General features: G+C 63.8%; 2 protein-coding genes across 5 annotated transcripts in view; one reads left to right on the top strand and one right to left on the bottom strand.

Moving 5' to 3' along the window:
• The first annotated feature begins 865 nt into the window (after positions 1-865).
• On the top strand, positions 866-26,679 carry STAB1 (stabilin 1). 4 transcript variants are annotated; one of them, XM_070776560.1, is made up of 70 exons: positions 866-1,056; positions 2,436-2,555; positions 5,222-5,358; positions 5,693-5,808; positions 6,013-6,098; positions 6,170-6,239; positions 6,633-6,728; positions 6,994-7,104; positions 7,345-7,541; positions 7,742-7,872; positions 8,042-8,166; positions 8,450-8,529; positions 8,713-8,850; positions 8,990-9,130; positions 9,272-9,334; positions 9,610-9,723; positions 9,801-9,854; positions 10,094-10,174; positions 10,514-10,672; positions 11,083-11,145; positions 11,385-11,480; positions 11,726-11,812; positions 12,079-12,190; positions 12,642-12,828; positions 12,931-13,024; positions 13,127-13,285; positions 14,464-14,559; positions 15,083-15,178; positions 15,312-15,359; positions 15,508-15,638; positions 15,794-15,905; positions 16,264-16,341; positions 16,431-16,529; positions 16,656-16,754; positions 16,836-16,967; positions 17,215-17,343; positions 17,482-17,538; positions 17,918-18,001; positions 18,449-18,644; positions 18,761-18,856; positions 18,949-18,994; positions 19,089-19,165; positions 19,698-19,823; positions 19,980-20,053; positions 20,179-20,253; positions 20,504-20,626; positions 20,901-20,948; positions 21,161-21,238; positions 21,352-21,498; positions 21,870-22,010; positions 22,088-22,147; positions 22,359-22,535; positions 22,619-22,705; positions 22,818-22,967; positions 23,070-23,126; positions 23,207-23,408; positions 23,678-23,827; positions 23,912-24,016; positions 24,144-24,251; positions 24,329-24,522; positions 24,617-24,761; positions 24,841-24,974; positions 25,064-25,229; positions 25,305-25,414; positions 25,497-25,616; positions 25,695-25,844; positions 25,923-26,027; positions 26,104-26,250; positions 26,333-26,449; positions 26,529-26,679. In XM_070776560.1, the coding sequence occupies exons 1-70, from the start codon at positions 976-978 to the stop codon at positions 26,583-26,585; spliced, it is 7,827 nt and encodes a 2,608-aa protein (XP_070632661.1). In that variant the 5' UTR covers positions 866-975; the 3' UTR covers positions 26,586-26,679. The 4 variants fall into 4 exon arrangements, with proteins under 4 accessions (XP_070632661.1, XP_070632660.1, XP_019840257.2 ...); XM_070776559.1 differs by having other exon boundaries at positions 5,183-5,358; XM_019984698.2 differs by lacking the exon at positions 2,436-2,555 and having other exon boundaries at positions 867-1,056.
• Positions 26,594-26,983, bottom strand: part of NT5DC2 (5'-nucleotidase domain containing 2) — a 52,677-nt gene continuing 52,287 nt past the window's right edge. The window contains exon 14 of the mRNA XM_070776567.1: positions 26,594-26,933. Coding sequence (XP_070632668.1) covers positions 26,672-26,933 — 262 coding nt within the window. The 3' untranslated portion in view covers positions 26,594-26,671. The remainder of the gene's footprint in view (positions 26,934-26,983) is intronic.

Raw genomic sequence — 26,983 nt, 5'->3', positions numbered from 1 at the left:
CCCTGCTCTGCTATGGCTGACATTCCAGCAGGGGTTGGAAAATAAACTGGTGTTCGCTGGTGGCCAGTGCTAGAAGGAGGTGTAGGCTGGAGATCTCTGACCTGAGACTGAACTTTGTGGTGAGTCTTGTGAGGATCTGAGGGGTAACGGCAGTGCCAAGGGAGCTTACTCTATGCTTAACAGAGTGTTGATAGAAAAACCTATGGTGGAACAGAGTAGGGGGAGCAGACAGCAGGTCAGAGAGGCCAGCCTGTTGTGGAGAGGGGTGCAGGGTGCAGGGGGAAGCCTCAGGACTGAGTGGAGACTGGACTGGGGCAAGAGGGATGCTGACAGTGGGGGTGCCCCTTGGGAGGGGGCCTGTTGTGGGGATGGGGATCCGGGGGTGGTGGAGGCTGAGCGGGGCAAGCTCAGTCACGGGTGAGCAAGTGAAGCCGGGCAGGTGACGGGGAACAGCTTCCACTTAGCACAGGGGCTGCCAGGTGCCCTGAGCAGCTGGACAGATAGAGGCAGGCAGACCCGATTCTGAGGCTGCCCTCTCCCCGACCCTCCAGAACCCCCCAGAGCCTCTGAATGAAACATGCTGGGCTTGTAGGTGCTTGGGGTGGGGAGTTGTCTGCATCTGCCCCTGAATGGGCTTTGCCAACTCTGATACACCCCAGGCTTGTGGCTAATGGTGGGCTTGGAGGCTGTGATGCCAGGAGGAGGGTCCCGGGCCAGGAAGTCCCAAGCAGGGCCCAGGCATCCATGCAGGGGTCAGTGGCCAGCACCTTCCCTTCCGCCTGCAGGCTGCTGATATGCAGGAGGAAATCCTGGCGGGTTCCTGTGGGGGGGAGCTGGCGGGGCCTCCCGGCTGCTTTTAAAGCGCCTGCCCGCCCCGTCTTGCCTGCTAGTGAAGTGCCTGCCTCCTAGAGCTCGTTCCCCACACCGCTGCCCTGATTCTGTCCCGCACAACGTGCCCGCCAGCCGCCATTGGCCATGGCAGGGCCCCGCGGCCACCTCTTGCTCTGCTTCCTGGCTCTCTGCTTGGCAGGCCCCAGCTTCTTTGGGGAGCAGAAGGTGAGTATGAGCTGGTCATCGGTGGGGCGTGATATCCAGGCTCTCCTGGCCATGGTGGGAGCAGGGAGGGTGTGCTCGTGGAGCAGGCACGGGGCTGGTGACACACATGGCAGCTGCTGCTTGTCTGACCTTCTCTGAGCCGGACGGAGGGCTGGGCTCTTGTGCCCACTTCCCCAGGCTGAGGTCTGTGTTTTCAATGCTTTGGGGTGGCAGGGAAGCTCAGCCTTCCCTCCTGTCTCTGGCTAGCCAGCCAGGTGGTGTGGGCAGCTCTCCCAGGGCTCCTCAGCCTGAGGGTTAGGGGTATGGAGCCAGGCCCATCCCCCTGCCTGGAATAAGGCCTGGTTTCTCTCTGGCCCTGGCTTGAGGGTGGGAGATGTGATCACCCCCAACCTCGCGGAGCTGACAGACTTGAGAGGCTCACAGTCTGAGAGGCTGTGTGTAGGCATGCTGGGTGTGTGTGCACCTGTGTGTGTGCCTGTGTCCTGCCCTGAGAGTGCCCAGAAGCACAGTGAGGTCTATGCATACCCAGTCCTCCTGGGCAAACAGCAGCCACCAGTCACACCCTCACATCTAATAACACAACCCTGTGTTCGCCAAGTACACAGCCCTGGGCACAGGGACGTCATGCCTTCGAATCTTCCCAGTCCCCGAGCAGCGGGCCCTTTTCTCCACCTGAGGCAGCCAAGGCCCAGGGATTATAGAGACAGGTTGGTCCTGCTCCAGAGCCACGCTCTGCGAGTCCCGATTCGGCTACGAGGAAGGAGCTGACAGGGTTCGAAGGCACGACTTCGGGTTTGCGTGCACAAGCCCCCTTCGGACTGCCTGTCTGCAGATCCGCCCAGGCCCCACTGTGGGGACGTTATCCCGACTGGAGTTTCTGTAAGAGCCCCCTACCCTCGGCGTGGTGACAGTCCTCGAATCACTGACAGGCAGACTGAGGTCCCAAGAGGGCGAGGACTTGCCCAGGGCCCCACTGCCAGGCAGGACCAGGTGGGGACCCAGGCCCCGTGCCACCACGGGGCTCACTCATTTGCCTGTGGTCCCTCAGAGGAGGGGCGGGGAGAGGGGCCTCCCCAGCTTCAGGGCCAGGTCAGGGTTGGGGATGGGCAGATCTGAGGCTGAAAAAGTTAGGGAGATGGTGGCAGAGCCAAGGGTTTCAGGCCATGCTGAGCCCTGCAAGTGGTTCTGGCTCCCTCCCTGCCTCAGTTTCGTCATGTGTATAACACAAGGGAATTTCAAAGGTCACCTCATGTTCTTGTGACAGGGGTCTTTGGGGGGATACTCAGGCTGGGAGTTTTTCCTTGTCACATGTGTGCTGCATGCTAAGTCGCTTTAGTTGTGTCTGACTCTTTGTGACCCCATGGACCGTAACCCACCAGGCTCCTCCGTCCATGGGATTCTCCAGGCAAGAATACTGGAGTGGGTTGCCATTTCCTTCTCCAGGGGATCTTCCCGACCAAGGCATTGAACCCGTGTCTCTTAGTCTTCTGCATTGGCAGGTGGGTTCTTTACCATTAGCATCATCTGGGAGGCCCTTTCTTGTCACAGACCACCTGTAAATCTGCCTTCTGGGCCTGGGGCTCAGCCAGCCGGGGCAAGGGAAGTAGGCCCTGGGGATTTTGTCAGGAATGTGTCAACGCTGGCCTCTCAGCACTCTCGGCATCTTGTGTAGCATGAGACTCACTGTGAACCTTAGGAAACTGAAGTTCTGAGGGGACGGATAACTTATGGGTCACAGTTAGTGAGGAGTAGGACTCTGCCAGATGGAGGTTCAGGCAGTGAGTCAGGGAAGGCTTCCTGGAGGAGGGGGCTTAGCACCTGCCTACTCAAGTCTCTGCCAGTGCCCCTTCTGCTGGGCACATGCTGATGCAAGTGAAATCTGCAGGCTTCAGCTGGGGTTTGAGGGGAGAGGGACATTGATCTACAACAAGGAGAAGTTTGGAGATCCCTTGGTCTTGAGGGAGTTTGGGTTTTGGGCCCTAGACCCCAGCTTGGGGGAATTTCTTTCATCTTGTCTCAACAAGCTTAACACCTCGTGTCTCCTTAACTTCCCCAGCAGTGTCTCTGTGGGAAGCAGACGTTGCAGAATCAGTTCTGGATTAGGACAGGGAGGGGGGCAGTGCCCGCCCGGCTCAGACGGGTCCTGAGATGCCCTCGGGAAGAAGGGAATCTGATTCAGCACTCGGCTGGGATCCAGCTGCACTCCACCCAGTGGGATGAGTGGTGAGGTTGTAGGCCGCCAGGCAGAGGGGGCCTGAGTGCCCACCTCTGGTGAGGTCCCAGAGAGGTGTGATTTGGTCACTGGTTTATCCATCCATCCATCACCGATTTACAGATGCAACATCTCCTGAATGTGTATCCACTCCACCAGCAGGGCACAGGCTCCAGCTTCCTCCCGTACTGGTAACTCGTGCCCTACTTAATGGAACCCCCTCTGTCCAGGAGTAAGGACGGTGCCCTCTCGCTGGTCCCCAGGCCCCTGGTGATGGTGCTGGCAGCTGTGTCTGGCTGGCCAGGTGGTCCTCAGGGGAACCAGCTGCGTGCCAAGCCTTTGCCCTGAGCCAGCAGCTGCCTGGCTGGGAGTTACCCAACTTCCTAGTTGCTCTCTGGGTCAGCAAAGCCCGAGTGTCAGGATGGGGAATGAGACCACAGCATCCAGCCTACAGCCAGCCTGAGGCCTCCTACAGCAACTTCCCTCTTTGCAGACCACAGAGGGAGCGGAAAAGGCCAAATCGCAGCAGTGGGGAGAGGCCCCGGGCCCTTCATGTTTGCCAGAAAAGGGCTCAGGCGCTATTTCTCCTTTTCTCTCGCCTGGGGAGCTGCACATCTGTGATGTGTTCTAGGAAAAAGAGATTCTGGGTTCACTCCCTTTGGAGTGTGTTCAGCATTTTTCAGATGGGAACTTCTCAGCGTCTCCAGGCCAGGCCTCAAGTCCCTAAAGCCTCTCCTCATCAAAGTGCTCCTCCCTGGGGTCTCTTCTCCCCTGGCAGCCGGAGTGTCGCTCAGGGTCAGTGCTGGAGAAGGCTGGAACATTGTTGCCGTAATGGTAGCCCCGGTGCTGGTGGACTTGCGGGGGCTGTGACAGGCCAGCAGGTGGGACTCGAGGGCTTTCTTGGCACTTGGATAACTCTCGTCCCTGGCCCCTGCTCTGTTCTCCATGCAGCAGTCAGAGGACCCATTGAAAACACAAGTGAGTCCCGGCGCTCCTCCGGACTCTACCTCCCCTCGCTGGCCTGGCCCGAGCCCCTCTGCCTGTCTCTGCCTCATCACACGCGGCTCTTTGCTTCTTCCCACTTACTGGCTTTTGCCTCTCCTGTCTCCTCTGCCAGGAGCACTGTCTCTGATCAGTTTTCATGCATCCTGCAGGTCCCAACTCAACGGCTGCCTCCCCGGGATGGGTCCTTCTAGCTCCCTCACTGCCAGCACTGCCCGCCTAGTGATGGGCAGTGGCCTCCTGGGTCCCAGCTGGCATGTGGGGTCGTGGGTTAGGCCTGGACCAGGGCTTGGGGCCGCTTGGCCCAAACTCAGACTCCCTCCCACACGCCTGCTCGTGTGGGTCTATTGCAGGCGTGGTGCTGGCTGCTGGGCCTCTGACCTGAGGGAGCAGGCAGGGCCCTCGGCTGGCGGAGGCGGTCAGCATAGAGCGAGGGATGTGCTCAGAGCAGGGGGCCAGCTGGACGGGCAGCCCCGCGGCATGTGGCTGAAGCTCTCGTCCTGCGTGGGGCTGGGGCATGGTGTGGCAGTGTATCTCTGTCACTTAGCGTTTGTGTTTAAATGAAAGGTGAGAATTGGCACTAGGCTGAGAGCCTAGGTTCAAGTCCCTGAGTGGCTACCGGCGAGGGCCACTTGCCCGGGGTTCAGTTTCCTCCTCTGAATCACCCAGAATGGAACAAAAACGCCAGATGCCCTTTATGTCAGAAGGCAGAGACTCGGGCTTCTGTGTGTGCCTCCGGGCCCCAAGACAGAGGTGCATGGCTGGGGACATAGGGACGCACTGTGGCAGGGGACAGCCTGTGACAGGCAGGGCCCCCCCAGACTCAGGACCTCCTCGATGAACAGATGGGGAACCAGCGCCTGGAGAGGGGTGCTCGGCCTCGCTGTGACCACGAGTCCTGGCTGTGTGCAGGGTCCAGGCCCCTCACTGCAAACCCTGCCCCTGGGCCAGGTCCGGTCCAAACGCTGCGATGTGAAGACCAAGTTCGTCACTCACATACCCTGCACCCCATGCCCCGCCATCAAGAAGCGAGTGTGTCCCTTGGGCTGGATTCGGGCCTTCCCGGAGAAGATCTCACAGGACTGCCGGTGTGCATCCCCACCATCGCTTGCTTCCAGGGGTGTCCTGTGGGGTGGTAGGGGACCAAGAGGGCTTGGCAGGCCTGGGGAGTGAGGGCAGGGATTCACTCATCTACATATCTCTTGGCCCCTCCAGTGAGGCAGGTAGGCAGGGAGAAAGGAGCAGGAGGCGGGCCTGACGCTATTTACTGAGCGTCCGCCGCGGGCCAGGCCTTGTGCTCAGCTCGGGGCCAGGAGGGAAGGGATGGGGGAGTAGTGAGAGCCACGGAACCCAGGGTGGGAGGCTGGGCCGGGGGCTGCAGGGGGCAGTCCTCACCTCACCCTGCCCATCCTTGGTCCCCAGATACGAGGTCCAGCTGGGGGACTCTCTGTTGTCCATGAGCGGCTGCAGCCTGGAGTGTTGGAAGGACATGGTGCAGAAGGCCTGCTGCCCGGGCTACTGGGGGTCCCAGTGCTATGGTATGGGGGTGCCCAGCCCTGCTCCTCACGCCCCCGCCCACTGGCATGCTCCTTCATCTGGCTCATTTAATGCACAGCTTGGCCACCTGACTCGGCTGCCCCCAAGGGAGGGACCACATCTGGGGCTGCCCAGAGCTGCTGGGCTTGGGTGAACTGGGGGTCCTTGGGACAGACCTGAGTTCTGTGTGGGGGGGGGTTCCGCAGAGTGCCCTGGTGGTGCCGAGACCCCATGCAGTGGCCACGGGACCTGCCTGGATGGCCTAGACGGGAATGGGACCTGCGTGTGCCAGGTGAGGGCCCGGTGGCACTGGGTGGGGGTGATCGTGAGGGGCTGCACTAACTTGGTGCATCTCTCCACCAGGAGAACTTCAGTGGCTCAGCCTGCCAGGAGTGTCGGGACCCCAACCGGTTTGGGCCTGACTGCCAGTCAGGTGAGCGCTGGCCCAGCAGGAGGGTAGGGCCGGTGTCCACTTGGGGGCCAGTGTGGACCCAGTCCCTCCAACCAACCGCTGTCAGACTCCCTCTCAGCCGTCCAGCCTCACACGTCTCCTCTGGGGACACGAGCTTTGCTTGGTCACATCTCTAGCCCTTGCACGTGCTGTTCTTGGAGGCCTCCTCCAGGAAGCCTTCCCTGAGCCCCCAGACTAGGCCAGGTGCCTGCCCTGGGCTCCCACCTCCCCTGTGGTCCTGCCCCACGCCTCTGTCATCTGGAGGTTGTGCCTGCGGGCGCTGAGTTCTGGAGATGCAGAGGGCAGGGGCTCGACATCCCCGTGTGCCTGCCGGGGGGGGGCCGGGATCCCACTTTCCCTGCGTGTCCCTCCCAGTGTGCAGATGTGTACACGGCGTGTGCCGCCACGGGCCGCGCGGGGATGGAAGCTGCCTGTGCTTCGCTGGATACACTGGAGCCCACTGTGACCAGGGTGAGCAGCTGCTGGGCTGGCACTCCTCACCAGCCAGAGCAGGATGGGACCTCTGCCTGCAGCCGGCTTCCTTCTAAGTGTGAGAGGCTCACAGCTGGCTGGGGGAGGGGGTGTCATCTGAAACCTTCACCGCCCACAGGCCCAGAGAGGGTGGGGCCCTGGCCAGGGTCACACAGCAGAGTGGGCAGAGCCTCTTCGCTCCAGTGTTCCTCCCCAGCCTGGAACCTGGAGCTGCTGCAATAAATCCTCTCCCTTCTCCACTCAGAGCTGCTCGCCTGCCAGGCCCTGAACTGTCCTCGGAACTCCCAGTGCTCTGAAGAGGCCCCCTCCTGTAGCTGCCTGCCTGGCTATACGCAGCAGGGTCATGAGTGCCGGGGTAAGTCAGGGGTCTAGAGGAGGCCGGGGCCCCAGCTCGGGGCGAGCATCCTTTTAAAGCAGCGAGTACAATCTGGCCATTTTCAGGGAGGGAGAGCTGTCCCTGAGGGAGGGAAATAGGGCCCGTCCCCAAGGTGTGGATCAGTCTGCTCACCCGTCTCTGGGCCATCCTGGTTAGAGGCTGCAGAGGGCGGGGCTCCTGGGGGCCCGGCTCATGTGGGCTCTCTCTGTGCCCCCGCAGCCTCCGACCCCTGCCGGCCGTCACCCTGCTCCCCGCTTGCCCAGTGCTCTGTGGGCCCTGGAGGGCAGGCCCAGTGTCGCTGCCCTGAGAACTACCACGGGGATGGGACGGTGTGTCTGCCCCAGGACCCGTGCACCACCAACAACGGCGGCTGCCCCAGCAACTCCACCTTGTGTCTGTACAGGAAGCCCGGCCAGGTGAGCTGGCGGCCCCCAGCACTCCCCCACTCACTCTGGCTGTGGGTCTGTCACGGCTCTGGGAGCCTCAGCTGCCCCATTTATAAAATGAGAGGAGGATGACCGCCTGCATCTGGGAGGGCAGCCGTGGGGGCCCAGCGGAGATCTCTGGGTTCTCATGGATGTGGTGTCACCCCACCCTCCCCGGCTGGGCGGGCCAGGCCTCCTGCTTATGTAAGCCAGGCCTGGTCAGCATTGCCCACGACAGCTCCGCGGGCTGCTTCGCCCACTGCTCCGCCTTCTCCTGTGACCGCTCAGCCACCTGCCAGGTGACCCCTGATGGAAAGACCAGGTGAGCACGGGGGCCTCGGGCTGGGCCCCAGGGACAGCGGAGAGGGCTGCTGGGCCGGGGCGAGTGTGTATCCGTGCGAACCTCAGGGCCTGTGTGGATGGTGGGTGAAGGTTGGAAGGGGGAGCCTGGCCATGGCCCCCAGCCTGACTGGTTTCTACCCATGTCCCAGCTGTGTGTGCAAGGAGGGTGAGGTGGGGGATGGGCGTGCCTGCTACGGACACCTGCTCCACGAGGTGCAGAAGGCCAGCCAGACGAGCATGTTACTGCGGCTGAGAGTCACCTTTGCCATGCTGGGTGCGTGACCCTGCCACCTGCCAGAGACCCCACCCCTCACGCCCAGCACCCTGGGTGGACTCTCCGGAGATGCCTTGTTTCTCTGCCCAAGAGCTGTAGAAGCAGAGCATGGACTGGGTTGGGGTGCATGATGGAGGTGGGAGCTAGCCCCCCAGATGCCGATGTCCTCATTTACCCGAGACCTACCCCAACATCCCCCCGCCCCCCAACAATGCTCCAAGACCCAGGACTAATGCCTGAGGGCCTCCTAGACCCATTCTGACGTGCCCCCTCCTGCCCCCAGACCAGGGCTGCCGGGAGATCCTCAGCACGTCGGGCCCATTCACCGTGCTGGCACCACTCGTCTCCTCCAGGACTATGAACGTGAGCTCCCGCTTCCTCCCTGGACCCGCCCCAGGCTGAAGGGCCTGGAGAGCGTGCCCACCACCCGCGCACTCGGGACCAAGCCCTGGGAGGCCCCCTGTCCTCCCATTGCTTGGGTGGGGTGGCACGATAGAGGACCGCCTGCCCTGGGCCCACTCAGCACCCCTGCCCCTGTGCCCGCAGGCATCCGTCGCCCAGCAGCTGTGCAGACAGCACATCATCGCCGGCCAGCACATGCTGGAGGAGGCGGGGACCCAGGCTCCACGCCGGTGGTGGACGCTGGCCGGGCAGGAGATCACTGTCAGTTTCAGCCGCTTCAGGGTAAGCAGGGGCCCCGGCCTGGAGACCAGAGGAGTCACAGGTGGGGAACACAGCCCAGGAGGAGGCGTGGAGGCGGACAGAGCCTTAGGATAAGGGGTGGATGTTTGGAGTCTGAGCCAATGATCTCATGTCTCGTCAGAAATATACCTACAAATACCAAGACCAGCCGCAGCAGACATTCACCATCCACAAGGCTAACTACCCAGCAGCCAACGGCCTCTTCCACGTCGTCACTGCCTTGCGGTTGCAGCCCCCACCAGAGCTCCCTGAGGACCCCAAGGTAAGCTATTGTTCCCCCAGCCCTGTGCCACTGGATGACCTCTGACCTGTGCTGAGTTCAGAGAAGGCCCTCAGCAGCTCTGGGCAGGGCTGGAGCGGAGCACCTTCCCCTCTGGGCCCTCACGCTCATGCCTTCTTACAGAGGACCATCGGCCAGATCCTTGCCTCCAATGAGGTGTTCAGCCGGTTTGAAACCATCCTGGAGGTGAGTCTGGGGGAAAGTCTGATCTTTTGGGCCAGGATCCCTCAGTGCCCAGAATGTAGCCGCACAGTGACCTGGGTTTCTGGAGTAGGATGGGCCTTGGCCCACGCCCCTGTCCCAGAACCTGCCCATCCCCATCCTGCAGCTGTGGTAGCGTGAACCCATTGCCAGTGTCTCCCACTTACTCCTGGTGGCGTTCCCTGCAGACTGAGCGCCGCAGGGCCCAGGCAGGACTTAGAGGTAAGGGCTGGCCTCTTACCTCTCTCTCCCCACTACAGAACTGCGGGTTGCCCTCCTTCTTGGATGGGCCCGGGCCCTTCACAGTCTTTGCCCCCAGCAATGAGGCAGTGGATGGCTTGCGGGATGGCCGCCTGGTCTACCTCTTCACGGCGGTAAGCTCATGAGAGAGAGGGGGCTGGGGATACAGGGCCCAGAGCCTTGAGCAGCCAAGACCCCTCTCTCCTGCCAGGGTCTCTCCAAACTGCAGGAGCTGGTGAGGTACCACGTCTACAACCACGGCCAGGTGAGAGGTCCTCTGGGAGGGTGGCCAGCTGACACCTGCCTCTGGGCCCTCAGAGGATTTGTCTGCAGAGGCCGGTCTTCCCCTGGGCTGCCTCCTCCTCCCCACTGCCATCTGGACTCTACAGCACAGGGAAAAGTCTGGGGACCAAGGTGGTAGCCGCAAGTCACCTAGGCAGGACTGGGCATGGCCCCAAGCTGTGGCCAGTGCCCGGCCTAAGGCCACCCTTTCCTCCACCCCAGCTGACTGTTGAGAAGCTCCTCTCCAAGGGTCGGGTGCTCACCATGGCAAACCAGATCCTGGCTGTGAATATCTCAGAGGAGGTGAGCGCCACAGGGATGGACCAGTGGAGGGGCTGGTGATGACCAGCCAGTGTCAAGCCTCTTTCGGACCTGCTGTTGTGCTTTGAGCCCTTTGAGCCCAGGCAGGCCCTGTGGGGGTCATGTGGGAGCAGGCACAGCCCAAATCCCTCTCCTTGGTCCCAGCAAACGGGGGGCTCTGTGTGGCAGAAACCTCATGGATCAGGGAGTGGAGGCTGGAGCGGTTCTGCCAGGGCAGACGTTGCCGGGGGGCAGTGACGAGGTGGCTGGCAGGGGGGCCTTGACAGTGCGATGAGTGCAGAGGGGAGCCAGGCCGAGGGTACACTCTGGGCTCTGCCACAGGGGCGCATCCTGCTGGGACCTGAGGGGGTCCCCCTGCGGACAGTAGATGTGCTGGCTGCCAACGGCGTGATCCACATGCTGGAGGGCGTCCTGCTGCCCCCGACCATCCTGCCCATCCTGCCCAAGCTCTGCAACGAGGAGCAGCACGCGGTCGTGGCGGTGAGTGCCGCTCGTGTGGGGGCCATCTTCCAGGGAGAAGAGGCGCCTCTGTCTAGTCCTCTAGAGAGTGGGTGGCTCTGGGGCTCGGACGTAGGCCCCACAGTTTGGCTTGGATGTCCCCCACCCAGCTCTCAGCAGTCCTCCTGACAGGCCCTTGGCCATCACTCATGCCTTTCCACCCTGTTCCCAGCCTCCCCGCCCAGGCCTCGGCTGCTCTCACACGAGCTCTCTCACCACGAGGCCTTCACCCTCTTCCCTCTGCCTGGAACGCCCCCTCCCCGCCTCCCCAGCCCCCTCCTGTGGTGACTCTTCTCCTATCTCAGGTCTTGGCTCAGTGCCACCATCTTAGGGTTTGCTAAATAAATAAACCATGACTAAGCCTTCTCCTCTCCTCCCCCGGCCCTGCCCAGGGCTCCTGTGTGGACTGCCAAGCCCTGAACACCAGCACGTGCCCCCCCAACAGCGTGAAGCTGGTGAGCATCCCCTGGCCCGGTCCTTGGGGGCTGACTCCTGACTGCCCAGTGAGGTTTCTGCCCTGGATCAGGGTGGGGAAGCTGGGCTGGGAGACTCGGCTGGCCCTGGAGGCACAGCTCCGCTGACAGCAGAAGTGCCTGGCCCAGGGGTGGGGGTGAGGTCTTTTGACCAGGGCTGCCTGGCGAGGGGGCCGGCCCAGGACCCCTGCCTGCTGACCAGCCTGGCCCGGCCCACCCAGGACATCTCTCCTGAGGAGTGTGTCTACATCCATGACCCTACTGGGCTCAACGTCCTGAAGAAGGGCTGCGCCTACTACTGCAACCAGACCATCCAGGTGAGCCTGGGCATGGGACGCTCGCTCCCTGGCGACCCGGGGCACTGGGGCACCCGGGGCACCCGCCAGGATGGCTGGGTGGGCTGCCATCCTCAGAGAGCTGTGCTGCATCCTAAGGGTGGAAAAGGGGTCCCAGAGGGGCCTCGGCCACCCCCTGCTGCAGACATGGGACCAGAGAGCAGAAGCCAGCTGGACCTGGGGGTCAGCGTGGCTCCCAACAGACCCTCAGATGTGTTCTCTTACAGAAACCTGGCTGCTGCAAAGGGTTTTTTGGGCCTGACTGTTTACAGTGTCCTGGGGGCTTTTCCAACCCCTGCTATGGCAAAGGCAACGTGAGTCCTCTCCTGCCCTGGCATGAAGGGTGGGGGGATAGGGGCGCCTAGGTTGAGCAGAAGTCACCCGTGAACCCTCCAGGGCCAGGTGCCTTTTAGGGGGCTGGTTCTTTTGGCAGCGTCTGTGATTCATGGTCTCTTCCAGCAGGAGGTCTTCTGCAAGGAGCAGGAGTGCAGAGTTAGGCTGTGGGGAGAAAGGGGTGTTAGGGGAGAGGGTGTGGATAATCACCTCCCGGCTACTGTTCTTGCCTCCTGCTCACCCCCAGTGCAGCGATGGGGTCCAGGGCAGCGGGGCCTGCCTCTGCTTCCCAGACTACAAGGGCATCGCCTGCCACATCTGCTCCAACCCGAACAAGCATGGAGACCAGTGCCAGGAAGGTGGGTGGTCCTGGCCAAGACCCCCTGCCAGGGAGATAAAGGGTCTGCTTGCAAGGTGGGCTGGGGACTCCCAAGACATGAAATAGAACCTCAGGAAAAAGGGTTCAGGCCACAGATCATGGAGAAGATTTTGGAAACACAAGCAGGTGTCTGATCCATGCTGGAAAGACAACCACAGTTCAATCTAAAGCATGAAGGGTTTAGGTCAGACACACAGAAGAACTTTGTGATGGTGTTGGGAGCAGGGCAGCTAGAATAGGGTGACTGTAAGCAACGAATTGCTCTGTTCTTGTTTCTTCCCCTCTCCTTTCGAGTCTGGGATGACTTGACTTTGTGACCCTGCAGTCAGACCTTTTCTGGCTGCTCCAGTCCCAGCATTGCCCAGCTGCGTCCTGGCTCCCAGCCAGCCATGCCTCTGCCTCAGTTTCCCTGCTCCGTCTGCTCCTTGCAGACTGCGGTTGTGTCCACGGTCTATGTGACAACCGTCCGGGCAGTGGGGGGGTGTGCCAGCATGGCACATGTGCCCCAGGCTTCAGCGGCCGCTTCTGCAACGAGTCCACGGTGAGCTGTGGGTCCACGGAGCAAGCCCAGCAGTGCCACCCACATGCCCGCTGCGTTAACCAGGGGGGTGTCTCCAGGTGAGGACGTGGGCTCCCTGTCTGCTCCCCTGCCTGCCGTGACCGTGCTTTGCTCAGAGCTCCCTGAGGCTCACTGGAGGCCCTTCGTTCACCCACCCCCAGGTGTCTCTGTCTGGATGGCTTTGAGGGTGACGGCTTCTCCTGCACACCCAGCGACCCCTGCTCCCGCCCAGACCGCGGCGGGTGCTCGGAGAACGTGAGCCTGGCCCCTGCCCTGAAGGCCTGACCCATGGGCTAGAGGCGGGACTCCCTCGTCCCCAGCCTGCCACCCTGAGTCCTTTATCCATGGCTCTCACAGGCTGAGTGTGTCCCTGGGGCCCGGGGCGCCCACCACTGCATGTGCCACAAAGGCTGGAGTGGGGACGGTCGTGTCTGCGTGGCTGTTGACGAGTGTGAGTTGGACTTGCGAGGCGGCTGCCATGCTGATGCCCTCTGCAGCTATGTGGGACCCGGGCAGGTGAGCTTGGCAGGCTCAAGAGAGCAGGGTGGGGTGGGCGTGGGGGACTCTCCCCCCAGCTCATCTGACTCTAGCAACATCCACTCTAAGAACTCAAGCTCAGGGTCTTAACTCAGACACGATGCGAATCCAGTTCTGAAATGTTGAGTTGTACAATCTGAAAGCAGCGGACAGGTGCTAGACGCCAACATGATGGTTACAATAGTTTGAGAGGAAGGTGCCAGTCTAGGGCAGTGTTGTTCCCAGACCAGAAGGCTGTGACTCCTGCCTCTCAGGGGTGAGGACTCTCATAACCAAGAATCCACGAGTTCTCTGCTCTAACTGGCCTCTGGGGCCATTGTCTTATGATGAGTAGCTCATCCACTCGCTCGCTGGTTTCCCACAGGTCACCAGGTACCTGTCACATGCTAGTCACTGTTCTAGATGTAGGGATTCAGTACTGAGCAAAAGCTCGAAGAGACCCCTGCCCAAGGAGAGTGACATCCCAAAATCTGTAGACTCGTGCACATCCAGCTCTGGGACTTGGGAGTCTAAGAATCCAGTCAAAGGATCTCAGAACCTGAAACCTTCCCTGTGAGGCCTGTGAGGCCTGGTGAGCCCGCAGACTGGCTAGCGTTGAAGAATCGAACATGCAAGCTAGGAGGCCAGGCCTGGCTGTGTCAAGGTCAGCCTCTGGGTGGTCCGGGCTGGCGCAGGGACCCGTGGGCTCCCTCTGCTCCTGGACCACACCCATGGGGCCTCAGCAGAGGCACTCAGGTGACCTGAGAGCTGGATGTGAACTCCATCAGGAGCTTTCAAGTTCAGAGCTGAGGATGGAGTAAGCAGCTGGAGGTGCCCCCAACATGCAGAGAGGGGCAGCTGAGATCCGGGGGGCCTCCCCTGCAATGTGGACGCGGGCTGCAGACCTCAGCAGCCTGGCCGGGCCCCAGGCTGCACAGGAGGCCCCTCTTGACAGCATCACTTCCTGGGATTCTTCCGGAGAGCCAGTCTCCCCCTCAGGGCCTCAGTCTCTGCACTGGAACTTGACCCTCCGAGGGTGGGGCTGGGAGAAGCTCCTCCGGGGTCTGAACAGGCCTTTCCAGAGGCGCTCGCCCGTTGAGGGCTGAGTGGTCGGGGAGGAAAGGGTTTTGTGCTTCTGGTGCGATGAGGCTCCCCGCCCCCAACCTCTCCATCTCCAGAGCCGGTGCACGTGCAAGCTGGGCTTCGCGGGAGATGGCTACGTGTGCAGCCCCATTGATCCCTGCCGGGCGGGCAACGGGGGGTGCCATGATCTGGTGAGGGGGTCCCTGAGAGGTCTCCGTGCCCAGGGGAGGCATCTGGGTTGGGGGAGGTTGGCCCCCGCAGTGTCCTGTCTCCGGTCAGGATTGGGATCCTTCTGCATCCCAAATCTGAACCCTGTCACCTGCTTGCCCATAAGATAGCTTTGATGCCGCCTTATGAAGGCTGCACCCCTGCCCAGACTCCATCCCCACTGCCCGACACGCCTCCCCGCCCCACACCTTTGGCCTGGCTAGCTCCTCCTGCTCTCAGCTCAGGCCTCTCCTGAGGGTCCAGGGCCTCCCGGCTGCCCCGTCTGCTGTGGTGGGTCAGTGTGACCCATGTCAAATGCTCACTGGTCTTGGGGGGCAGGGCCAGGCCCAGCAAAGGAGCCGCTTGAACACAGACTGGGTGGAGAGAGAGGGGTGGGTAGGTGGACAGACAAGTGGATGGGCCGGGGTGAATGGAGAGATGGCCAGGGGTGCTATCCTGCTCGCCATCGGGTGCTGAATGGAGGCCGTGTCTGCCCTTCCACCCCAGGCCACCTGCCGGGCAGTGGGGGGAGGCCAGCGGGTCTGCACATGTCCTCCTGACTATGGGGGTGATGGCTTCAGCTGCTACGGAGACATCCTCAAGGTGAGTGGTTCCCTGCTCTCCGACAGGAGTCCTCTCGTGGGTGGGGAGGGCGCTGGGGCAGTGCTCAGGGTCCCTGGGAAGGGGCTCAAGTCTGGCCCTAGACGGGTGACTTCAGCTTTTTCTCTCCCTTCAGGAGCTGGAGGCAAACGCCCACTTCTCCGTCTTCTACCAGTGGATTAAGGTAGGATTGGGTGGAATGCTGGGCTGGGGACTCACATCCAGGCCATGTAACAGCAGGGGGTGGAGGGCAGGCCAGGAGGCTGGGAACGGCGATCTCAAGGCGGTGGCTGCCTTCATGACTCCTGTACCTCCACACACCACGTGCACAGGGGGCCGGCATCACTCTTCCTGCCGACAGCCAAGTCACAGCCCTGGTTCCCTCGGAGTCTGCCATCCGTCGGCTGAGCACCGAGGACCAGGCCTTCTGGCTTCAGCCAAGGCTGCTGCCGCAGCTGGTCAGGTGGGCTGCCAGGGCTGGGCTCTTGGAGGGGGCTCTCATGCGAGACCCAGCCCCTTCCCAGAGGTCCTCAACTTGGCATGTGTTCACCCTTTGGGGTGAAGTGTATAGGTTACACTAACCTGGTTCCACGGCCCCCCTAAACTGTGTTCCCCCAGGGCCCATTTTCTCCAGGGCGCCCTGTCCGAGGAGGAGCTGGCCCGGCTGCACGGGCAGAATGTATCCACCCTGAACCCCACCGTACGCTGGGAGATTCACAACGTCAGTGGAGTATGTGGTGGGCTTTGGGCAGAAGGGGCCCTATGGGCATGGGGTCGATTCGAGTGGTGGCTGCAGGCTTCAGCCCAGGGTCTCCTTGCCCTGCCAGGGCTGAGCCCAGACGCTGTGCTCAGAACACATTTGCTGCCGGAATGAGTGCCCGGCTGGGGGTTGTCCATCGTGGTCTGCATATGCACCCCTGTCCCCTCATGCCTGGGCCCCAGCGAGGGTCTGTGTGCCCATGTGGTAGGTGCTGAGTGAGAGGGTGTCCAGGTCAGTTGGGCACCTTGTGGCCAGCGGCCTCTGTTGGTGCTATACCCACTCTTAAGCATCTGCCTGTGTCTCCTGAGCTCTCCCTGCTGCCTTCCAGAGGGTCTGGGTGCAAAATGCCAGCGTGGACGTGGCTGACCTCCTTGCCACCAATGGAGTCCTCCACGTCCTCAGCCAGGTATGGCTGGAGGGGACATGCGCACAGGGACGCTTCTAGGCAGGGCAGGGGGCAGGGACGTGCTGACCAGCTCCCGTGCTCCGTGCTAGGTCTTACTGCCTCCAAGAAGGGATGTGCTGGGGGGGCAGGGGCTGCTGCAGCAGCTGGACTCGGTGCCTGCCTTCCACCTCTTCCGGGAGCTGCTACAGGTAAGGGCGGGCGGAGGGGGCGTCTGGTCAGGGGTGCCCTCCCCCTGGCTGTGGCCGGGCTGCTGGCTCCCAGGGCGGGGCCTGAGGGCGAGCGGGCCACCCCTGACACCTGCCCCCTGCCCCTAGCGCCACAGGCTGGTTCCCCAGATTGAGGCTGCCACCGCCTACACCATCTTCGTGCCAACCAACCGCTCTCTGGAGGCCCAGGCCAACAGCAGCAGCCTGGTGAGACCACCGGGACTGGGGCCACCGGGGGCGGGCCAGCCTCCCATCGCACGGCCCCTGAGCGTCTCCTCCTCGCTCCAGGACTCGGACGTTGTGCGACACCACGTGATCCTGGGCGAGGCGCTCTCCACAGAGGCCCTGGGCAAGGGGGGGCACCGCAACTCCCTCCTGGGGCCTGCCCACTGGCTTGTCTTCTACAACCACAGTGGCCAGGTTGGCACTGGGCAGGGGGTGGGCAAAGGAGACCCTGCCCCCAGCACCCTGCTCCTGAACACCCCTTTCCTTTGGAGTTCCCCCACCTGGGCACCTCCAGCCTGTGGTCCAGGGACGGCCCATCCCGGGAGACCCCCCTAATCCATGGGGTTACGCCAGATCTGGGGCACCTCCCTGGCCTGCAGCCCCTGAGGTAAGGGTGGGGAGGGGGTGGGAAGAGGGCTTCAGCCTCTGCCCCCCACCCCAGCCCGAGGTGAACCATGTGCCGCTGGAAGGCCCTGTGCTGCAGGCCCCTGGCCGCTCGCTCTTCGGCCTGTCGGGGGTCCTGACGGTGGGCTCAAGCCGCTGCCTGCACAGCCACGCAGAGGCCCTGCGGGTAAGAGGCCGGGCAGCGCTGGCTAGTGGGAGGGGCACCTGGGGAGGGTGGGAGAGCTGTTAGCCCGCCGAGGAGGCCAGGTGAGTTTGGAGCCCCCCGCCTCAGGGCTGCCTAATCCTCTGCCCTCTTTCTCCTCAGGAGAAATGTGTGAACTGTAGCCGGAAATTCCGCTGCACTCAGGGCTACCAGCTGGAGGTGAGAAGGGGACCGGCTCATTCCGTCCCTGCTCCACTGGCTCTCACGCGCCTGAGGTGTCCAGGCTCCCCAGCCCAGCTCTGCTCACCCGGGCATGGACTCCTGGACAGCGTGGGCCACTCGACTTGCCTGGAGGCCCGGAGGCCTGGGTCATGTCTGCCCAGAGGAGGCCTCACCCAGACTCACTCAGCCTGTGGCCCACGTCTGGGTCTCACCCACCCTCTCTTCCTGGGGTCTGTCCTGGTCCTTCTTTGACCCTTTTGCTATCTGTCCTGTTCACCTGTCTCACCCGCTGATCACTGTAGTCTGTCGGTCTGCCCATTCACCACCTTGCCCCTCCCTGACCGCTGGCTGAGCCCTCTGCCTGTCCCGTTTCCAGGACACCCCCAGGAAGAGCTGTGTCTACCGGTCTGGCTACTCCTTCTCCCGGGGCTGTTCATACACGTGTGCCAAGAAGATCCAGGTTTGCCCTGAAATAGGCCCCCCACCCCACCCCCCACTTTGACCAGAGAGGAGGTGGGAGGGGGGCAGGGCAGGAGGCCAGATCAGGCTTCAGGGGCAGTGGTGAGGGCTGGGACACAGATGAAGCCAGGAAGCCACGGCCTGGAGGAAGGGGAAGGGAGAGAGGGCTGAGGTTGGAGGGGCCAGTGTGTGTCCCTGAGGCCACGTCTCCAGGGACTGGGGGTGTAGAGGGGGAGAAAGGGCTCAGCCTGGAGCTGACTGCACCAGCCAAGCCCTGGGGCAGCAGTGGGGCAACTGCGCCCCCCACCGTGGGGTCCGGCCTGGCCCTTCCTTCAGTTCTGTTGCAGAGGCTTGTAGAGGGCAGGCTCCGTTTCTCTGAGGCCCCAAGATGCCCGGCCCTGCCGTCCCCACGGTTTCCCACCCCCTGACGTCCTCATGCTCCCCGCAGGTGCCTGACTGCTGCCCTGGCTTCTTCGGCACCCTGTGTGAGCCGTGCCCGGGGGGTCTGGGTGGCGTGTGCTCAGGCCATGGGCAGTGCCAGGACCGGCTCCTGGGCAGCGGGGAGTGCCGCTGCCATGAGGGCTTCCACGGAACGGCCTGTGAGATGTGCGAGCTGGGCCGCTACGGGCCCAACTGCACCGGAGGTGAACCCGGGGGGCGAGCAGGAGAGGTGGGGACGCCGGCCAGGGGCAGCGGGGATGGAGACCCCAGAGCAGGGCACCGGCTGATGCCTGTCCCCCCCACCCCGTCCTGCTCCCAGTGTGTGACTGCGCCCATGGGCTGTGCCAGGAGGGCCTCCGCGGGGACGGAAGCTGCGTCTGCAACGTGGGTTGGCAGGGCCTCCGCTGTGACCAGAGTGAGGAGCAGCCCCCCAGGGAGAGGGGCGAGCACTGGGGAGGTGGTTCCAGGGTCCGCATGGTCACAACCATCATCCTCCTACCCTCCCAGAAATCAGTGGCCCTCAGTGCCTGCAGAAGTGTGACCCCAATGCCAAGTGAGTGAGCTCGGCCCTGGGGCCAGTGGGCGGGGGTGCTGGGGCCAGGGCGGGGGACCGGCAGGCCCGCCTGAGCTATCGCCGTCCCCTCCAGCTGCGTGCAGGACTCGGCTGCAGCCCCTGTCTGCGTCTGTGCCGCGGGGTACTCGGGTGATGGCGTCTCCTGTTCAGGTCCAGCCACTCCACCGCCCCAGAGCCCTTTCCATGCCCTTTAGATCCAGTCTCTGTCCCCTCTGGGGTCTCACCCTCCCCCTGGCCTTCCCCTTTCTCGCCTGCCCTGCTCCTGGTCCCTGCTGCCCCGCCCCCGCCCCGCTCACGGCTCTCTCGGCCCGTCTGCCCCGCCCCCGCCCCGCTCACGGCTCTCTCGGCCCGTCTGCCCCGCCCCCGCCCCGCTCACGGCTCTCTCGGCCCGTCTGCCCCGCCCCCGCCCCGCTCACGGCTCTCTCGGCCCGTCTGCCCCGCCCCCGCCCCGCTCACGGCTCTCTCGGCCCGTCTGCCCCGCCCCCGCCCCGCTCACGGCTCTCTGGGCCCGTCTGCCCCGCCCCCGCCCCGCTCACGGCTCTCTCGGCCCGTCTGCCCCGCCCCCGCCCCGCTCACGGCTCTCTCGGCCCGTCTGCCCCGCCCCCGCCCCGCTCACGGCTCTCTCGGCCCGTCTGCCCCGCCCCCGCCCCGCTCACGGCTCTCTCGGCCCGTCTGCCCCTAGCGGTGGACCCATGTGCGCGTGACCATGGCGGCTGCTCCCCCCACGCCAACTGCACGACCGTGGCACCTGGTCAGCGGACGTGCACCTGCCTGGACGGCTACACGGGCGACGGGGAGCTGTGCCGGGGTGAGGCTGGCTGACGCGGGCTGAGGGTCTGGCTTCAGTCAGACCAGGACGGGCTGAGGGGCGCACGGGAGTGTGGGTGCTCAGAGTAGGGGGAGAGCACCCAGACGGACGGACGGACGGAGGGGCTACCCCTCATCCCAGCGCCTCTTCCCCCAGAAGCCAACAGCTGTCTCATCCGCCATGGGGGCTGCCACATGCATGCCGAGTGTATCCCCACAGGCCCCCAGCAGGTGAGATGACTGGGGGAGCCGCGCACTGGGGCTGGGCCGTCCCCACAGGGCGGGTGCTCCTCAGACCAGGCCCTCGGAGGGGTGCGCCTCCATCCAGCAGCCCCGCTGACTGGGATCTGTGACAGGTCTCCTGCAGCTGCCGCGAAGGTTACAGTGGGGATGGCATCCGGGCCTGTGTGCTCCTGGACCCCTGCTCCCAGGTCAGGCCCCCAGGGCACCCCCAGCGTCCAAGAGGGAGGGGCCGGGGAGGGGGGGCCCAGCCTTCCTGAGCCCCAGCGGGGTCCTGAGTGCCTCTGAAGGGACAGCCACCTTCGCCACCAGGTCAGGTGTGAGCAGGAAGAAACGGGTTTCTGGGGTGTGGACAGGGAAGCTCGCGGCCCCTTCCCCAGGGCTGGTCACGGCTGAGGAGGGCTGGGAGTCACCGCTGCCTCTCTCCTGTCCCCACCGCAGAACAACGGAGGCTGCAGCCCCTATGCCGTGTGCAAAAGCACAGGGGATGGCCAGAGGACCTGTGCCTGCGACGCAGTCCGCACCGTGGGGGATGGCTTCACCTGCCGAGCCCGCATCAGCCTGGTAATGATGCCCAGGGAGGGCCCTGACCCAACCCTGGCAGTGCCCGCCATGGGCCTGAGCCATGGTGTTGGCTATTGCTCCTGATCCTGACTCCACCTGGGCCTGACCCAGTTACGGTCCATGAAACCCATTCTGATCCCAGAGCAGACTGCCCTGGCTTTCCTTTCTTCGTCTCTGCCTTGGCCAGACCTTGGGCTCCCGGTGCTGGGACAAGCACCAGCCCTGACTGCAGGCCGACCAAACTCTGAGCTGACCCTTGCCTTCCCTGCCTCAGGAGCTGCTTCGGGACAAGCACGCCTCCTTCTTCAGCCTCCATCTCCTGGTGAGTGACCAGCTGGCCTCCACATCCTTGGTCCAGCCTGGGTCTCTCTGACCTGCAGGTCCCACCTGTCTCTGAGCCTTGATAGTCTCATTTGGTCAGAAGCTGGCTGCTGGTTTGGTTTCTGAGTCCAGGTCTTTCCTGGAAAATCAGTAGAAGCCTCAAGTTGGTCCCAAGTTGCCCTTCCCACTCAAGCTGTTACCCTCTCCCCTCAGGAATACAAGGACCTCAAGGGGGACGGGCCTTTCACAGTCTTTGTGCCGCATGCAGATCTGCTGACCAACATGTCACAGGTGACTCAGCCCTTGGAGCAAGGCTGGGGTGGGGTGGGCCTGCTGGGCTGTGGGCCCTACCTGGGCACAGAGGTGGCAGTGAGGCCCCTGCACCCTTGTGACTCCCACTGTAGGACGAGCTGGCCCGCATTCGTGCCAACCGCCAGCTTGTGTTCCGGTACCACGTTGTTGGCTGCCGACAGCTGCGAAGCCAGGAGCTGCTGGAGGAGGGCTATGCCACCGCACTCTCGGGGCATCCGCTGCGCTTCAGCGAGAGGGAGGTAGGCCCAGCTCCGCCCACCCCCGATGCGGGCTGTCCACAGACCAGCACTCCACTGCTCTCAGGGTCCTCGCCTGGGCCCTGCGCCCGTGCCTTCAAGACCCTCTCACCTTCCCAGGCTGGCTTTACTGACAGGGAGATGACACCAGCCCTGGACGCTGCCTACTACCAGCCAGGGGCTAGTCCTGGGCTCAGGACTTCTGAGTGTGGCCCCGTGTCCGTGGGGCTCCCACCAGCCAAATCCAACAGCTGTTTCCCTGGGCAGGAGGCGAGGCCCGCGCTCTGCCTTGATCCTGCCCACTTCCTTCCCCAAGATTCGCCCAACCAGGCCCCCAACCACTTGGCTTCATTCCGTCCCGGGCCCACCCCCAGGGCAACATCTACATCAACGACTTTGCACGCGTGGTGAGCAGCGACCAGGAGGCTGTGAACGGTGTCCTGCATTTCATCGACCGTGTCCTGCTGCCGCCGGAAGTGCTGCACTGGGAAGCTGATGCTGCCCCAGCTCCGCGGGTAGGACCTGGCTGCGGGCCTGGGACCCTCCCTCACCCCCTTCCTGACCTCGCTGCTCACTGAGCCCCTGTCCCCAGAGAAACTTCACTGCTGCTGCAGAGACCTTCGGTTACAAGATCTTCAGTGGCCTTGTGACGGTACTGCCCCCGTGTGAGCTTTTCAGTGTGTGTGCTCATACGTGCCCGCACACCTGGCTACACACATGTATGTACATGTCTGTCGGCCTGGGATGGCTACAGAGGAGGTGGCTGGTGGGAAGGTTACCCGGGTCCCTGGAGCCTCTCCCGGGCCCCTCCATCAGCCCACTGGCCTCGGCCGGGGCTGTGACCACACCTCCTCTCTCACCAGATGGCTGGCCTCCTGCCCCTGCTTCAAGATTCCTCCCACAGGCCGCTCACCATGCTGTGGCCCACAGATTCCGCCCTACAAGCCTTGCCTCCTGATCGCCAGGTCTGGCTCTACCATAAGGACCACCGTGACAAGCTGGCAGCCATTCTGCGGGGCCACGTGATCCGCAACGTCGAGGTAGGTGCACCCCCAGGGCGTGGTCCCTACTGCCTGCCCCTCAGGCTGCTCACCCAGCTCCAACCAGGGCTCCATGTGTTCAGGCCTTGGCATCTGACCTGCCCAACCTGGGCCCCCTGCGCACCATGCATGGGACCCCCATCTCCTTCTCCTGCAGCCATGCACGGCCGGTGAGTCTGGGGAGGATGCTTGAATGAGGGCGGCAGGAGGCAGTGGCCTGGACAGTGGGGGCTGCAGTATCCCTGTGACGCCGCCTGCCTACTGCACACCCCTCCCCGGCAGGGCGCGCTCACGGTGGGAGAGGACGCCGCCCGAATCGTGCAGCGACACCTGCCCTTTGAGGGGGGCCTGGCCTATGGCATTGACCAGCTGCTGGAGCCGCCTGGCCTTGGTGCCCGCTGTGACCGCTTTGAGACCCGACCGCTGTGGCTGGTGAGGGAGGCCACAGGCCAGACGCGGAGGGGGGTGCCAAGGCCACTTGGCACTGTCCTGTCCACCCACTCGACTTGCCGTGTTGCCTTCCTCTCCTCGCAGAAAGTTTGCAGCATTTGTGGGCTGGAACCCCCCTGCCCTCCGGGCTCACAGGAGCAGGTAAGGGGCTGGGCACTAGGTGGTGGGGTTGGGCAGGGCCCAACAGGCGCAGGTTTGCAGCCCGATTCCTCTTGGCCCAGGGCAGCCCTGAGGCCTGCTGGCGCTACTTCTCCAAGTTCTGGACGTCCCCTCCGCTGCACTCCTTGGCCCTGCGCAGTGTGTGGACCCGGCCCAGCCACTGGGGTCACCCCCAAGGCCTGGGCAGGGGCTGCTACCGCAACTGTGTCACCACCACCTGGAAGCCCAGCTGCTGCCCTGGTCACTACGGCAGCGAGTGCCGAGGTGAGTGTCCCGAGGCTGCAGACTCTGCCGCCCGGGCCTCCCAGCCCCCAAGACGGCTGGGAGCACAGCAAGGGGCTCAGGGTGGTCAGGCTGGGGTGAGTGGACCTGCAGGAGAATGTGTTTTGAGCAGAGGTGGGGGTGTAGGTGGAACAGGACCTGGTGGACTGGGCTAGGGGTCCAGGTGTTCTCCAGGGCACGGGGGCTGGGGGTGCATGTGCGGGGCTCCTGACGAGGCCTGACCTCACCTCTCTCCTCATCCCCTCCCTGAGCTTGCCCTGGCGGCGCCAGCAACCCCTGTAACCAGCGCGGCTCGTGCATGGACGGCATGAGCGGCAGCGGGGAGTGCAGGTGCCACACGCGCTTCGCCGGCACGGCCTGTGAGCTCTGTGCCCCGGGAGCCTTTGGGCCCCTGTGCCAAGGTAGGCTGTGCTGCCCGGCCCTGCCCTGCTCCCTGACCCCCCTGGCCCGTGTGCCAACACCATCCTGCCTGTCCCTCTCCCCAGCCTGCAACTGCACCTCCCACGGCCGCTGTGACGAGGGCCTGGGGGGCTCCGGCTCCTGCTTCTGTGATGAGGGCTGGACGGGGCCACGCTGTGAGGTGCAGCTGGGTGAGTGGGCCCTGTGTTTGTGCCCACCCTGCACACACCAGTGCGTGCCCCAACTGCACACTCGGATGGAAGGGAGTCCAGGAGGGCAGCCACTAACCTGATGTGTGGGGTGGGCCCTGGGGGACAGAGCTGCAGCCTGTGTGTGCTCCGCCCTGCGCACCCCAGGCCGTGTGCCGCGCTGGCAACAGCTGTGAGTGCAGCCTGGGCTACGAAGGGGACGGCCGCACGTGCACAGGTGAGCAGGGGTGGAGCGCCCACTCCCCTCCCATCCCCTCCCGTTACCTGGTCCAACACCCTCCTCCCCACCTCCAGTGGTGAACCTGTGCCAGGATGGGCGTGGTGGCTGCAGCGAGCATGCCAACTGCAGCCAGGCGGGCACAGCGGTCACCTGCATCTGCTGGCCAGACTACGAGGGCGATGGCTGGAGCTGCCGGGCCCGCAACCCCTGTGAGGATGGCCTCCGCGGGGGCTGCAGTGAGCACGCCGACTGCCTGAACACTGGGCCAGTGAGCAGGGGGAGCCAAGCCACCGGGTGGGGGGGGTCCCCCCGATTTTGGCTGCCCCAGGCCCCGAAGGGTGCCCACCTCTCTCCTGCCCCAGAACACACGGCGCTGTGTGTGCCACGCCGGCTACGTGGGTGATGGACTGCAGTGTCTGCTGGAACCTGAGCCGCCCGTGGACCGCTGCCTGGACCGGCCGCCTCCCTGTCACGCAGACGCCGTGTGCACTGACCTTCACTTCCAGGGTGTGCTTCCCCGCCCCCTCCCCGCACCCTCACTTGACCGGGTGATGGCCCACTGACCATGCACCCCTCCCCTCTGCAGAGAAGCGAGCTGGTGTCTTTCACCTCCAGGCCCCCAGTGGCCCTTATGGCCTGAACTTCTCAGAGGCCGAGGCGGCTTGTGGGGCCCAGGGAGCTGTTCTTGCCTCTCTCCTTCAGCTCTCTGCTGCCCAGCAGGTATGTGGGGCCTGGGAGTCTGAAGCCAAGCCTGTGGGGGCCCTTTTGAACTGGGCCTTGGGTCTCAGCCTCCGCTTCTCCCCTTACAGCTGGGCCTCCACCTCTGCCTTGTGGGCTGGCTGGCCAATGGCTCGGCTGCCCACCCCGTCGTCTTCCCGACGGCAGACTGTGGGGACGGCCAGGTGGGCGTGGTCAGCCTGGGCGCCCGGGAGAACCTCTCGGAGCGCTGGGACGCCTACTGCTTCCGCATGCGAGGTACGGCCGCCCCTAAGCCCGCTCGCTTCTGTCTCCCCGCTGACCCACTCACTCACTGTACTGCCTTCCCTGCAGACGTGGCCTGCCGATGCCGCGATGGCTTCGTGGGCGATGGGACCAGCGTGTGCAATGGGAAGCTGCTGGATGTACTGGCCACTACCGCCAACTTCTCAATCTTCTATGGGGTATCCAGGGGCCAGGGGTGTGGTGCAGCGGGGATCCTTGTGGAGGGAACCCACCCACAACCCTGTGTCCCACCATCCCCAGATGCTACTGGGCTACGCCAATGCCACCCCGAGGGGTCTCGAGTTTCTGGACTTCCTGGATGACGAGCGCACCTACAAGACGCTCTTCGTCCCTGTCGATGAAGCTTTCACCGACAACACGGTAACGGGGAGTGTGGGGAGCACAGGGCCTGACTCTGCTTGCTGTGCTTGGTCCACAACAGCTGTGCTGTGCCCACAGACCCTGAGCGGTCCAGACCTGGAGCTGCATGCCTCCAACACCACCTTCCTGAGCGCCAACGCGAGCCAGGGTGCCCTGCTTCCCGCGCACTCGGGCCTCAGCCTCGTCATCGGCAACCTGGGCCCCGGCAACAGTTCTCGGGCCCCTGAAGTGAGTCTGGAGGTGGCTCCTGCCCTGCTGGCCAGCCCTCACTGATCATCACTGGGCCTGACTCCAGTCTCCCTACAGGTCCCAGGGGCAGTTGTGGTCAGCCGCGTCATCGTGTGGGACATCCTGGCCTTCAATGGCATCATCCACACTCTGGCCAGCCCCCTGCTGGCGCCCCCGCAGGCCGTGAGTTGAGCGTGGACAGGCGAGGAGGGGTGGGGGGCCGCTGCGGCCGGGTCCCTCACGCTCTCCTTGTTTGCAGTGGGCAGTGGTGGCCCCAGAGGCCCCGCCTGTGGCAGCGGGCGTGGGGGCTGTGGTGGCTGCTGGAGCCGTCCTTGGCCTGGTGGCCGGAGCCCTCTACTTTCGTGGCCGAAGCCGGTCCGCAGGCTTTGGCTTCTCTGCCTTCCAGGTAGCTGGGCAGGGGGCTGAGGGAGGTGTGGGATCTGGGCCAGCAAGGCTGCTAAGGTCTCACAACTCACCTGCCTTTCTAGGCAGAAGATGCTGCTGCTGACGACTTCTCCCCGTGGCAGGAAGGGACCAGCCCACCTCTGGTCTCCGTCCCTAACCCGGTCTTTGGTAGCCACGAGGCCTTTTGTGAACCCTTTGATGTGAGTGGGGTTGGGGGGGTGGCAAGGGGACCTGGGACCCAGCCTCGGCCCAGACACTAACCGACAGCCGCCCGCTCAGGACTCGGTCCTGGAGGAGGACTTCCCCGACACACAGAGGATCCTCGAGGTGAAGTGACGCAGAGGCACGAGGGAGACGGCTTTTATTGCCCGGAGAGGGCGGGACAGGTGGGGCTGGGCCTGATCCAGACAATAAAGGTACTCTCAGCGGATGTGCGCCATGTCACTGAGGAAGGGCGTCTTCATGCAGCCGGTGCAGAGCTGGTCCATCCAGAGCGGCGCCTCGTGCTGCAGGGGGGTGCGGCGCGGGTAGAAGGTGAAGTCCACGCGGTAGTTGAGCAAGCAGCTGAGGGAGGCCATGTAGAGGTCGGAGAAGCGCACCAGCCGCCGCGAGAAGTAGGTGGGGTTGTGGAAGGTGCGGAAGATGCTCCCAAACTGTGCGTTGAACAGCGCCTTGGTGACGCACCTGCCGAAGGAGACACGGGCACTCGGGGAGCGCCCGAGGGGGCGGGGCCT

This window comes from Bos indicus, chromosome 22 (genome assembly GCF_029378745.1).
Source record: "Bos indicus isolate NIAB-ARS_2022 breed Sahiwal x Tharparkar chromosome 22, NIAB-ARS_B.indTharparkar_mat_pri_1.0, whole genome shotgun sequence".
Taxonomy (NCBI): domain Eukaryota; kingdom Metazoa; phylum Chordata; class Mammalia; order Artiodactyla; family Bovidae; genus Bos; species Bos indicus.
The sequence above is the reverse complement of the archived record's forward strand: the minus strand, read 5'-3'. Positions and strand labels throughout refer to the sequence as shown.

Bases quoted from the DNA above. Each gene is read 5' to 3' on its own strand.
- STAB1 (XM_070776559.1), top strand. From the start codon at position 976: ATGGCAGGGCCCCGCGGCCACCTCTTGCTCTGCTTCCTGGCTCTCTGC. The intron at 8,167-8,449 runs GTGCGTGACCCT...TCCTGCCCCCAG, and splicing joins AGTCACCTTTGCCATGCTGG to ACCAGGGCTGCCGGGAGATC. The intron at 9,131-9,271 runs GTAAGCTATTGT...GCCTTCTTACAG, and splicing joins AGCTCCCTGAGGACCCCAAG to AGGACCATCGGCCAGATCCT.